Genomic DNA, 14307 nt, shown 5'->3' on the forward strand with positions numbered 1-14307 from the left:
ATATGCTAATGTCAAGTGGTGCAGCATAGTCGGACGGCAACATCTCTCCAATTTGATTCTTACAGATATTGGGTTGCAAATTGGGTTGTGTATGCTAAGATGAAGGGACTTCAACTCTGCACCACTCAGGCTCCATTGCAGTCGCAGACCTATGATTGAAGACAAGCCAATACGTACTTTTCAGGCCTTCCGATACGATACGGAAATGATATTACAACACTGGACGCGTCTCAAACACGCTGACACTTACCTTGTTCCAACTTAAACAGTTAAACCACCCTTGCTGAAAGGGAGCGAGAGCAGGAGGCGGGAGACATGACTCTGAAAAGGAAGGAGAGAGGGGTTGGTTTATGGGGGCTGATCAGGAGAAAGAAGTTCGAAGAAGAAGAAGGCACAATGGGTGAGGGAGGAAGCACGGTGCGAGTCGCCAGCATACCGCTTACGGCGATAGCTAAGGATCTCTTGGACTACCTCGAGGGCGCCGTTGGGAAGGGCACCATCTTCGCGCTGGAGATCCTCACTGAAGGTCGGAACTGGAAGTCGAAGGGCCACGGCCGCGTTCAGTTTGAGACCGCAAGCGACGCCCGGCGAGCATTGGAGCTCTCCCGGCAAGGCAGACTCCGATTCCAGAATGCCAACCTCGAGATATCGCTTGCTCGTGAACAGATTGTACCCCGTCCACTCAGGGCCGAGAATCGACTAGTGGGGGGCGCGCTGCATGCGGGCACAATGGTCTCAGACGTCTCCATGGCATCCTTTGCATGCTGGGAGATTGGGAGGGCGGAGGTCATGCCGGAGAGGGAGAGAGTCGCGTTTTGGGTGGAAGACGGTGGGGAGGTGTACAAGCTCGAAATTCGGTTTGGGGACATTGTTAGCACACATGGGTTGTGTTTTGAGGATCAGAACAGTGATGCCATTCTATTCAGGGTGAGCTTTTCTTTCGCATGCTCGATTGTCTGGGTGGAAACACATTCTGAGACTTCACAAATTTACCTTTTTTGTTTGTGTGTTGGTCTTTGCTGTCTTTATTTGTTGACTTTTCTTGGTATTCAGTGGGTTTCCTATTTTATATTTATAAATTAAAATATTCAATTGCATGGAGAGGATTTTGCTCTGCGGAGTTCGAGATTAATGGAGTTGATTTCACATAGCGGAGATTGGGTTAACTTTCTTTTGGGCGGAGCATTTGTTCTTTATTCACCAACAACGTACCTGCAGCCTGAAAAGATCCTTGCAGAATGTGGATTCTTGGTTAGGAAAGGATTTAAGATCAAAGTTGCCCAGCTAAGAAGTGGGAAGTGGTACGAGAAGCAGAAGCGGGAAACTTGACACTTCAAAAAATGCCAGGAAGCAAGAGATGGATGGTTTAGAAAAAGCCAAGGACTGGAACAAAAGTGACTTAAAGATTGATTTTGATGCAAACAGAATTAAGAAACAAAAAGAGAATTGAACGAACAGAGAATCCAAAGCAATCAGTTTAAAGGGAATACCTATTTGCATCTTATCCTAAACTAGCAAAAACACCTATCTTATATAATTTGTGAAAAAGTGAAAGCTCTGATAAGGTTAAAATAGAATACTACTTGCAATCTATTTGCAAGTGACATCTTGCTGTCAACTTTTAGCGCATCAAAAAGTAATAAGATGTGGTATCTACAATATAAAATTTATTGTATAAGGCATCAGATATTAATTAACAAAATGTGGCATATGTCATACAGAGTTTAGTACAAACTTTGTATTCCATAGAATATGAATTTAAGAATAACTATAGTATCAACATAGAAGAGAAGTGCACCATTTAGATTCCATAAAAAATTTTATTATTTATTTTTGTTTAAAGCTGAAGATAGCTTATCTTTGATAGCCTTCCTGGATTAATAATTGTCCTGGATAACTTACGCCTGGGATGATTTGAACAGAAGGGTTCTCTAGCCATTATTGGAAGGAACTGCTGCAATTTTACCAGTGAAATTTGTCATGCTCTAGATATGGAATAACTTTACTCTCATTTTGGGGTGATATGTGAAATGGGGGGCAGTGTATCCAGGTCCAATTTCACCCTGCCTGAAGGAGGACATGAGAAAATGGATGAAGTTTATCCTAGGGACATTCTATCCCTGTGTCAGATGCCTCCTAATATATTAAAACCTCAATACTAGTCACCAATGTGGCAGAAAGTAGAAACATGCGAAAAACATGTGGGAAACCGCAAGAGAATCATGAGGGATACATAAGATGAAATGAGGGAGAAGCGTAATAGGAAATTAAGAGAAGTATGATAATGGAAACAAAGAAGAGTCATGATTTCTCGTGTTTCAAAAAACAAAGATGCTCTGTTTCTGTTTCCAGCTTCCCCTCCTGTATTAATGTTTCAGCCTTTCAGGTAACCTTGCTTTAGAGACCACATCAGGTCACCACTGACTCACCGAGTGTTGAAAAATTACAAAAAATTACTTCTTCAGTTTATAAAATATTTGTATTGATTTGTAATGGAGAAATATTAAAATATAATGAAAGAAGACTGCTTTACCTTTAATAGAAAAGAGACTTTCTTAAAAGGAAAAGAAATTTTACAAATCATATTTTTTAAGTTGATCTCTTCATAATTTCACTTCTTTCTCTCCTCCACCCACCCCTCTTGTTGCCTCTACAATCACACCCATATGAAACACTAAATTGTAGAGAAGTCAACGAAAAGATATAGCTTATGAAAAACTCTTTATGTAAGGGCATACGTATAACAGTCTTTCTGAATACATTTAAATGTTTTTCATTCATGAAACATGTGTACGGGAGTTAGTTTTATGAACCGAGGTAGTTATTCGCAATTTTTCATAAGTGTTTCATTGTAAATATAAAAGAAGTTCAGCAATTACTATAAATTTCTTAATGGAAAAATGAAAACCAAGGAAGAAGCAATGACAAATATCTGATATGTATGTATACATGTTTCTCATATACTTGTTTATCTATGTTTCTGTATGTCTGGTTGCCATGTTACATGGGTGTGAGACCTGCAGGTTCACATGTACAGAGCCAATGGGGACTTAGCTATGTTATGTATATATCTGACTTACGTTCAACTTCCAGTTTTGATAAATTAGGGCGTCAAAACAAACTTTGAAATGGAGAGCACTAATGGTAGAAATTTACCTCATGCATGTGAAAATTCCAGGTTCATTATGCTCCAAGGGTCTACCAGATGCTTCGTAGGAAGGATTGGTTGCCAATGTTTAGTGGCAATAGATACTATATTTGTAAGGAAGATTGTGATTTCTTGTGGATAAGGACAACAGACTTCACATCGTCAAGGGCCATAGGAAATTCCTCTTGTTTTTGTTGGGAGCTCCCTGATGGTGTTGATGGACAAGCATTCAGGCTGCTAGCAAGTAGCTTCCCACAGTATGAAGAGATGGAAGAGCTAACTGTTGAGTACGAGGTTCCTCCGTCTTCAAGTTCAGAGCTGGCTCCTATTATAGATTTCCCTCATGGTTGTAACCTGTCATATGAAGTCCATTTTCAGCTTAATTCGCTTCTCCATGCACAGAAGATTACTTATTTGGCAATTAGCAGGGAGTTATTGGACAGATTGGTGCATATTCGTACTGGTGATTTGAGAACAATTCTGATGAATTTGGCTAAGCTTGATTCCACTTGCTATAACCTTGAAGAGTTTATTGAAGAACAGCTGAACAAAATGAGGAGGAAGCAAATGAAATTGCAGAAGTCACATGGTTATTTCTTGGAAGGGAAAAACATAATGAGTTGTCAGCGAGCTCTTGTGACACCTACAAAAGTTTATTTTATGGGCCCTGAATTTGAGACCTCAAACCATGTGGTCAGACATTTTTCAGCACATGCATCTAACTTCATCCGAGTCTCCTTTGTTGATGAGGATCTTGGTAGGCTCTCACGTGATGTGCTTGCTCCTAGAGTTGGCAGCACAAGGCCATTTAAAACAAAGATCCATGGACGTGTATTATCCATTCTTAGAGATGGGATACTTTTTGGGGCTAAAAGGTTTGAGTTTCTGGCCTTCTCAGCAAGCCAACTGCGAGCAAATTCTGTTTGGATGTTTGCCTCCAACAGTGATGTAACTGTGGATGACATAAGAAATTGGATGGGTGAATTCAAAGGCATCCGTTGTGTAGCTAAACATGCAGCACGAATGGGGCAGTTGTTCAGTTCTTCCGTGTCAACACTTGATGTACCTCATTATGAAGTTGAAGAGGTTCCTGATGTTGAATGTGTCACTGATCATGTGCGCTATTGCTTCTCTGATGGGATTGGTAAGATATCATTGGCCTTTGCTGAAAAGGTTGCTAAGAAATGTGGATTGGACTATACTCCCTCTGCTTTTCAAATCAGATATGGTGGCCACAAGGGTGTTGTAGCTGTTGATCCAACTTCATTCAGGAAACTCTCCCTGCGGCCAAGCATGCGAAAATTCAACTCAAATAACACCATGCTCAGTGTGACCAACTGGAGCAAATCCATGCCATGCTTCCTTAATAGAGAAATTATTTCCCTTTTGTCCTCACTGGGAGTAGAGACTGAGAAATTTGTGAGGATGCAATATGAACAGATGAGGGATCTAGATGACATGCTAATAGATTCAAAAGTTGCTTTGAATGTCTTGGAGAGCCTGGGAGGTGGTGGCACTTCAATAACCTTGACAGAAATGCTATTACAAGGTTACAAACCAAATGAAGAGCCTTACCTGGCAATGATGTTGAAAGAATATCGCTATTTTCAGTTGTCTGATATGAGAAACAAGTGCAGAATCTATGTTCCAAACGGAAGAGTTTTGATGGGTTGTTTAGATGAAACACAGACACTAGAATATGGAGAAGTTTTTATTCGAGTTACGAAGTCCAGTAAAGAGCAGCAAGAGAATGAACTTCCTTTCTTCCAGAACGTTGCTGGTGATAATGTGACATCTATAGTGCTGGGAAAAGTTGTGGTCACTAAAAATCCGTGTCTTCATCCTGGTGATGTCAGAGTCCTGCGAGCTATATACACACCGGTTTTGGAGGACCAAGGGCTCATTGATTGCATAGTGTTTCCTCAAAATGGGAAAAGGTATATGCCTTAGTGCTGCGTTTTGTCACTGGCTTGCATAGAGTACCATGGTTAATCGTTTGAATTTATTTGTATTTCTGTGAATGATTTAATTAGTGAATGACCTTGGCAGCTCCCCACCCATGAAGCAAATTGTGCATACTAATTATCATGGATCAGAAAAATTAAGCTTGATAAGTTAAATAGATCAGTTTATGTTTGTTATTCTGCTGTGCCTCTTTACATTTTGGCTAATAACTGTTCTAAGCCTGTGGTAAAAATTTATGTCATTGAAATTTGGATTAAATTATGGTGTCAAGTGTATATTTGGACAAAATGTTATCACCAATTGAAATTGTTGCTATAAGAATAGATAGGAATCTGCAAATAAACTGTACTCAGAAGTATGAACAAACACATGGAAGGGTGTTTTTTCTTTCCCCCTCTTTTGATAGTTAAAAGTTGTAAAATGTTTCTCTGACTGTGAACCAGAAACTTTTTCTGGTATCAGAGAGTCATCCGGAGGATTTTGTCAGAAAACTCTGGTGATGTTCCCTTGTTGGATTTTTTTTACCATTTAATATATGCAGTCAGGCTTTTAGCTTTCAGTGGCCAGTTAAACATATTGACCTGATAATTTACCCTGGAGAATATACTTGTACGCCTTACACATGGAACACCTGTCTGTGGTTAATCATTGGCACTGATAGCCAGCTCACAATGGTTAGCCCGTATTACAATTTTTTTGTATGCAATACCCAATGGTTTTCAAAGTTAATATATGTTATTGCTAACATATTATAATTACATTCATAAACAATGTTGGAAGAGATGTTGAAGTTGTGCTTGTCAAATGCAATCCTGGAAATATACCATTATGTTTGTAATATACAATAATTACCATTATAATCAGTGAATGATTTTCCAGGAGCATCCCAATCTCTTGTTGTAGAATTTTCTCCACTTTTGAATTTGGGCAACTGAATTGTTTATACTTTATAGTTTATACATTCTTAGTTATTGTTGTTCACTAAGCGACCAACACTCCAGCCTGGTTAATGCACAAAAAGCCCCAAGCCATAGTTCTGAATTTGGGAATTATCCTTTTCTATATAACACACTAGTGTGCCACAATTGAATGCAACAACACTTTTAGATCTTGTAGAATTTTATTGTTAATTAACCTTAAACTCTAGTTCAGACACTTCTAATGCACGAGACTGCAACTTTGTTCTGCAACAGTAAACATGGATTGGCAAGTATCCATTTAGTGACGATTTTCCAACAAAAAATCATTTGACTTGTAGTACTTGGCTTGTTCTTTGTCTACTATCTCTTTTCAAGTATGTTGCTGTTGTCCTAATATTGTATGAAATTTTCTGACATGACAGGCCTCATCCGAATGAATGTTCTGGTGGTGATTTGGATGGTGACTTATACTTTGTTTCTTGGGATGAGAATATCGTTCCACCTAATACTGATCCACCTATGCACTATATTGGGCGAAGGCCACGGATTATGGCACAAGAAGTAACTTTACAGGTAATACATCGGTTTGTTTTCAGATATGGATGTCTTTCTTGAATTGGTCCTATATATTTTGAATGAAGTCATTTAAGAGTGTATTTGTTTCTCATGTCTCATTCAGAATAACACTTTTAATGGCATATGGAAGATCTAATGCGAAGCACATGATAATGCTGTAATCTGATTTGTTAGTTAATGTTTATGTTTTTAGCTGTATAACTGTTCAGTATGTTTGCACATTTGCATGTTACCTTGTAATGTAAAATGAAATTTACTACCTAATTTCTCAATTAAATGCATGGAAATTTGTAATTTATTAGAAATATGTAAATTTATATATGAACTGTTAGTTTACTATAATCCCTTCCTCGCTGTTGATGAACTGGGATATTATTATTGTAATCAGAAGTGGGACATTTCTCCAATGTGGCCAAGAGTTCTACTTATTAAGAGAAATAAAGCCTTTGTTTTAAAGCAGGCATATTCCCTAAACTTATGTCATATGATTACTTGGATTAATTAAAACCTCTTCTCAAGGATCAATCATGCACTAGAGGGAAACTGAAAATAACTGAGTTTAGATTCGTAAAGCCTAGGACTGAGCAACTAGTTGACTTTTTTGCTAGAAAAACTGTGGCAAAGAATTTGCAGGTAACCTGAAATTCTGTTTTCCACACTCCGAAGAATTATGAAAACCACTTGTTTCATTAGATGTTAAAGAACTTTGTCATTGGATGTGACCAAAATCCATACAATACCAGAAATTATTCAAGAACTTCCTCTGTTGAGATTCCATCCTCTTTTCTTGATGGATAAGCTGGCAGCTTCATTTTTATTGGTTCTCAACTAATATGGTGTTGATCAATTCTAATCAAACTATTAAGGCCCAGTTCTCCTTGTTCATTTTTGGGCTTGTGTATGATGATGGGGTCCATAGGGTTGGGTTAACTGACCTCATCATGGGTGTCATATTACTGCATGTCTTTCAGTTACAAGTTGTGAGTTTGAGTCGTCATGATTGTTCTGTTTAATATAAGATGAAGACCAGAGATGCTGGTGTTGAAGTAATTAATGGAAAATCAACTTAGTGATGCATTCAAGAAGCTACATGTGCAGATGGGGGCAAGCAATTTTTCATCTGTTAGTTATGCGTTTGCTCAGATGATCCTCAGGTTGCAGCAAGGATGCAATAAAAGCTTCAGTATCATCCGTGACATCAATTTGCATCTGCCAATGTTCTGGTTACTGCTAAATCTCATTAAAATGTAGCTATGTGATCGTGATTTTCTGGTCACCAATATCCTCCAACTTTCTTTTCCAATTTTACACACGGAAGACCTATATGTGATCGTGATTTTCTGGTCACCAATATTCTCCAACTTTCTTTTCCAATTTTACACACGGAAGCCACAATATAGGTCATGCTCACTTGCCTAGGTGCTTAAAACCATTTCCCTCTTTCTGACGCAGTGATTAGAGTTTCTCACTCCAGTCTCCATGCGTAAATCGCCAGAAAAAGGGGAAAATGCAGGAAAACAAAGGGGAATTCAGTAACAAAAGATAATTAGGGCTTTTTCAATGCCAATAATCCCTAATCACAAAAAAGGAGGTCCTTTTAAGGGGCCTAACCCTGAGATCCGAATTTGATCTTAGGTCCTCAAAACTGAAGGTCCAAACCCAAAAGCACATCATAGCTTAAATAAGCCCAAATGGATCCGAATATAAGATTCAATCTATTTTAGCCTATACTGCGGAGTTTTCCCTCTCCTCCAGGGTAAGGACCTGCTTTGGTTTATGCAGAGTGCATGTCCCTAGAGTTTGATGCTTCAATTAGCTGCCTAGCAGCCATCTTTTGCCTTGCTATGCCAAACCTCCTTGGGCCAATATTCTCCAACTTGTTAATTGTAATCTCTTCTGTGATCAATTATGTGCAGGAAGTTCAGGAGTTCTTTGTGAATTATATGATCAATGATTCGTTAGGTGCCATTGCAAATGCACATTTGGTGCATGCAGATCGTGAACCAGAGAAGGCAAGAAGCGCCATATGCAAAGAGCTAGCAATGCTTCACTCAGAGGCTGTGGACTTTGCAAAGACAGGAGCAGAAGCAGAAATGCGACATGCATTAATGCCAAAAGAGTACCCAGATTTCATGGAAAGATCGGATAAACCCTCCTATGCTTCTCCTGGCGTTCTAGGGATTCTGTACCGTGCTACTCTAGAAAAGAAAGTGCAGGATAGTTTTCAGATGGGGTCAAATGAAGTTTTTTTGTCAAACTATGACACTGATCTTCAAGTATGCGGCTTTGAGAAATTTTTAGAAATTTCACTAGTTCACAAAGAGCAATATGAATCAAGATTACGTGCTTTGATGCATTACTATGGAGCAGACAATGAACATGAAGTACTCAGTGGGAATCTAAGGAACCGAGCACCACTTCTGGAGAAGGATAAGCAGAAATTCACCAAGTTGAAGGATAGAGTCTTGATGTTAGTGAAGAATCTGCAAAGAGAGGCAAGAAGCTGGTTTGAGGGTAGCTGCAGGAGCACGGAATGCCAAAAATTGGCGTCTGCATGGTACCATGTTACCTACCATCCGGATTATCTTTCAAGCACCACATTCTTGAGCTTCCCATGGATCCTGAGTGATGTGCTGCTCAACATAAAGTGTTCGAGAAGACAAAGCATACACATGTAGCTATCAGGTGGCAAAGCAATTCATTTGTGCATGCTTCGATATGTATATACAGGTTATGTACATATATTTGTGAATGTCATCTGTACAGAAATATGTTGGCTCATTTATCCAGACCAGATTGAGCAGGTTGTCTCTGAGTGATTTGGTATCACGGAGAGTTCAAGTTTCTCTCTAAGCGTTTTGTGCTTTTTTGTTTTTTTCCGCCAAAGATTCAACTTATTTTTAAACACAAACACAGCTATGAATTGAGAACACTGTGCTTCACATCCTTCTGGCTCTTACAGCAAACGCTAGCTTTCAGACTCTTGATTGGTATCCAAGGACATCCTAAAACAATTTGTCAACTACATGCATTAAGAATATTCAGTAGCTTTACAAGTTGCTCATCAACTTGTTGGAGACGAAAACTAGGGCTTTAAAAAATCTGACTCTGGTTCATTGTAGCTGTCCTTTGTTAACTAATCGTTTGTTGCATAAGCAGATGTTTAGATTGGATTCAGATAGGATGAAGATGTTACCAACATCCAACCCATCGAATGTCTACTTAGATATAGAGTGGGTAGCCATATATAGAGTGGGTAAACAAATGTAGAACGGACAATCTTGGATGTGAATATGTAATTCCAATCTTGGGTATCTGTCACTACCTAAATCAGATTCCCGGATGCCAAAATAAATCGACATCTGATTGTTTACAAACTTATGGTTCATCTACCATTAAACTAGTCAGACAAAACGGGGATAGAAGGTTGGACAGCATCTAATCTGTTGACACCTTCAAGTCACAAGATGCAATACAGCAACATGCTCATGGTTTCAAATCAGTCCAGTCTTTGGCCATGTAAGATTAACGTGGTCTGTCCGTCTGTGTCTTACAAGAATGTTAAAGTGGACCTAGGTTCGGTTTCAACTAGGCTAGGACTAACTTGCTCAAGTCAAATGCCAGGACAACTGACTCCAGCACCCCCATCCTTCAAGACCCCAATCACCTTGTGGGCTCATCCAGCTTTGGAACCCAAGGTTCAACCCATTTGGCAAAGTCAAAACTTGATCCAGTGAAAGTGGTCAAGCACATAAATCCAGTGCATTGTATTTGAAAGTAAACGATAGAAATTAATCAGTCTGGACCAAGAAAATTTCGAAACTACAGGTGAAAACATCCAGTTTGAAATGTGGAAGTTGAATCATGGACCATGAACCCGACCAATGTTGTTGAACAGGACAACGAAAGTTAACTCCATGCCTTTCCCAATCGAAAGCAGGATGAATTTCTTGGTCAGCATGTAGCCATGCAAGTTGGTTGACCATGTGCGATGATTAAGGCCATAATCAAGCTCCGAACAGCCTGAATGGGAGGCTTTGTCGGTTTCATATTATGAAGAAAACAAAGGCAAGCTTGAGTCCAAATTTGACTAGTGGAACATGAAATAAGGTTGAATCTTGCATGTTCATATCCATTACATCAAGACCCTACCTAGATATGCCAGGCGATACCGAAAAGGGAATAAAAATACCAAACAAACAAGAGGAATCCAAATTTCAATTCTCATAACTTGCTACCAGCTATGACGGCCGGTCCGTATGACCCGGACTTTCTTGTGCTTGTTAACCATATATATATATTTATCCCAGTAAGTTAGCTTGCTCCTATTTTTACATTAAAAAAAGATGAAAATGTCAAATTACAGAGACTATAATTTTTATACAGAACATAGTACAATGTTCAATGAATTGCACAGCTCTTCTAGAAACGTCCATGAATGACTTTACCAAAAAAAATAAAAACATAATTTAGCTGTATATTTTAAGAGTTTTCAGGTCAAAACTTGGCTCCAAAAATTCATAATTACGTATCTATGTTTCATACGAAAGGCAGTTCGTTAATCCGTCAAATAGTTGGTATTCCAGGTTTCTGCTTCTATGGTTTTTAAGTTGTGACATAAGGACATAATTCAAGCAGTGATGTTCAAATAAAAAATAAAGGCAAAAAGAAAGCTTTGCCCTGTTGGATAATGCATGGTTTCTTTATTTGTAATGCATGGTTTATATAAGCTGAATGCAAAAAATTATACATAAAAGTCAGTATAATCACCCGATAACGATCAACGTGCGATTTGCAATAGGTTTACTATAAATAAACGATAACTTCTACATCCTCTAAGCACGGAAATACATCAGCATTAGGCAGCTTGCAGTATGCATGAACTTGTAGTCGACCTGATATGTTCTAAGAGTGTTTGACAGGGTTTAAATCTAATATTGGCATGACTCTTTGGAAATCTGCCAAGTCAGTCGTGTGATGATGATATATGTTGATATACCTGAAGTAGAGCACCTAGAGGTCATTTTCTATTCCAACGTTGGCAGAGGGCTTCTTGGCAACAGAAATTTTAAAAACAGAGTATCTTCCTGCTCGCAAGCCGCGGTGAGATCTCATCTAAGAGTGAACAGCAAACTATTACTGTTGCTGACGCCAAAGAGGTTGGATTCATCTCGTTATACAAGACAAGTAGACAACATCAGGTGCCATTTGGTTGAAGATCTTTATTTCACAACTTAAGGTGGTTATAGGAGGTGTCTCAAGATTTATTGTGACAATAAAATGTTACCGTCCTTCTCCAACAACAGCAAGAGTACCATTTCATGCAAGCACATAAAGCAAAGTAGTTTGTAATTGTCGAGAAAATAACCAAAAAAATCATTTAATTGTTAAGTTCTTTCTTGTTGCAAACACAATGAATTTAATGTGATTATACCCAGTGTTGCTTAATCCTTTATATGTGACGTGAGTTTTGCATATTAATTCAAAGAAATGTTTAAGTTACATTTAAAGGCTAATCGATTCGTAAAGAGTTTACTATACAATGTTCAGATAATGACCCATTCCTGGGCAAAGTGGGAGAATGTCAGACACACATATTATAGTATAACTTATTTTTAAACGTGGCCTTAAATGGTAAAACCTAAATAAATCAGAAATTAAACCCTATTTAGAAAAGATTTCCATCTCGCTAGAGTTTTTGAGAGGGTTTATAAATATCAGTTTAGGTGAGAAGCAGGCTACCCGTCGACTAACTGTTTGCAGTTTGGAACAGTAGTGCTCACAGAAAATGAACTAATCACCGATGCACCAGTCCGACCAGCTATGCAGCAGCCATTCCATTTGATTTGCACCATCGAAACAAGGCTGACTTTTATCCTTATGTCTCCATTTATGATCATATTGCATACAAGATGCGAGCTCACCAATATTCAAATAACAGGGGCCTAGGAATCCTTGGGTTTCCTTCCAAAATCCTAATCTGCCGGTTGATTTTGCTTGGTCAAGCCAAAATCTTACCGAAGTCAAAGGCCAGGTCCTGGTTAAGGTAAGGTCAATCAGGACAGCTAGGTGCCGTCTTGGACGACCCTTTTTGCATTCGGCGTTGACTGAAGGCCTTGGTCCGAACAGATGGATGGGTCAGGGACCAACAGCACCATGTCGGCGTTGTTTCCCCAAAGCCGGCAAAACAGTTGCCAATTTGTTCATGAGACGAGTTTTTGCTAGTATACGTAGAGAAATCCAGCTTTGCTTGGTAAACTTCAGGGAAGTTTTCATCATGAGAGAGAGAGAGAGAACCTTTTTTTTTTTACACGGTTTTGCCTGTTTTTTTTACTTGTAACTTTGTATATCATGATCTTAAAGACGCATAAATTATATTTTTGTCGGTAAAATTTGTTCAAATTTAAAGCACAATTCAAAAATAACGAACACAGGTATCTCTTTTAAGGGAAAAGAACCTTAAGTGCCCATATTTTCTAGAATATAAAACGTTTGGAAGCTATAGGGAGAGAGAGAGAGAGAGAAAAAGAAGAAGAAGAAGAAGACGAACAGATATATTATAAAAAAGAAAAAACATATGCTGTTCTGATCATGTTCACATTAACCAACCAGATCTATTCAAAATAAAAGGTCTTTTTAGGCAAAGAGGGGATGTCATATTTTTGGATATTATGTCAGTCTACAAGATTTGCTGATAAAATCATATAAAATAATGCTGATATTCTTGACTACTGTCTGGAGTCAAAACTGCCTAGATCAGGGAGACGAGGCTCTTGAGGATAAACTAAAATTGACAGAACAGAGGAGAAAGGAAGAGGAAAAGAGGTAAAACGGGAGGAGGGCGGAGAAAAAGGCGTCGACGTCTCTCTGACTCACTGTGGTCTCTCAATTTCTAAAAGACTCGAAAGATTTTGCAGATCTTCCACGCCTGACTTTTCTGTACGTTCTCTTCTTTTTCATTAAATGAGAAGACGCAACGGTTGGCAGAACGACGAAGGGTAACGAATTTATAGACGCAGCGGACGTTTTCATTCCTCCGTCTTCTTGGTCCTTATCCATTCTCATCCATTTATGCCTTCACTCTTATTATTCAATCCATAATCTTTATTTTCTTCCCGACACACCTGCGGAAAAAATATATGATCAGAACAAAGAACAGGATACCCTTGCTGAACAACTTGGATTTTTTGAAGTGCTTCCTTGTGAATCTGATTGTACCAACGTAGAATACAGTTGTATAACCATTGTGGTTTTTGGGCATATAAACAAGATCTTTTTAAAGATCAGGGGATAACTTATGATCTGTTCATTAAAGAGAACACGATTTTCATGCCGACGCCTGAAGTTTCTGCGAAGTTGCAGCAGATAATAACTTTGTTCAAGAACATGACGTTCTTGAGGAGACCACACGCAATAGTCATCTTGGAGGAGTTGGATGATGGATGTGGAGTCTGTGCCAACTTGATTTCGGTACATGATTGAATCAGAAAACCAGTCTAGGTTAGATGATCGTGCAAGGCCGGTTGCGCAGGTAAGTGGATGCCATCTGGCCTGAAGCAACAAAGGACACGTGAACGTGATCAGCAAGGGCGGCAAGAACGGTTGGCTGGACGGGGTGGATGTCACCATTAGTTCCTCAACAACCATATCTGTGTTTCAATCTGGTTCGGTCCCACCGGGTACTTGGGTGGGAAGAAG

The 14307-nt window shown here is 38.9% G+C and overlaps 1 protein-coding gene across 1 annotated transcript; it reads left to right on the forward strand.

The window, feature by feature from the left end:
• Nucleotides 1–278: 278 nt before the first annotated feature.
• LOC116249516 (RNA-dependent RNA polymerase 2) lies at nt 279–9507 on the forward strand. Its single transcript, XM_031622630.2, has 4 exons — nt 279–927; nt 3179–5085; nt 6456–6606; nt 8526–9507. Exons 1-4 carry the CDS (start codon nt 316–318, stop codon nt 9285–9287), a joined length of 3432 nt encoding a protein of 1143 aa, XP_031478490.1. The 5' UTR covers nt 279–315; the 3' UTR covers nt 9288–9507.
• Nucleotides 9508–14307: the final 4800 nt, after the last annotated feature.

This window comes from Nymphaea colorata, chromosome 3, assembly GCF_008831285.2.
Source record: "Nymphaea colorata isolate Beijing-Zhang1983 chromosome 3, ASM883128v2, whole genome shotgun sequence".
In the NCBI taxonomy this organism is placed as follows: domain Eukaryota; kingdom Viridiplantae; phylum Streptophyta; class Magnoliopsida; order Nymphaeales; family Nymphaeaceae; genus Nymphaea; species Nymphaea colorata.

Coding starts and splice junctions, on each gene's coding strand:
- LOC116249516 (XM_031622630.2), top strand. CDS start 316: ATGACTCTGAAAAGGAAGGAGAGAGGGGTTGGTTTATGGGGGCTGATC. Junction 928..3,178: donor GTGATGCCATTCTATTCAGG/GTGAGCTTTTCT, acceptor TGAAAATTCCAG/GTTCATTATGCTCCAAGGGT. Junction 5,086..6,455: donor TTTCCTCAAAATGGGAAAAG/GTATATGCCTTA, acceptor CTGACATGACAG/GCCTCATCCGAATGAATGTT.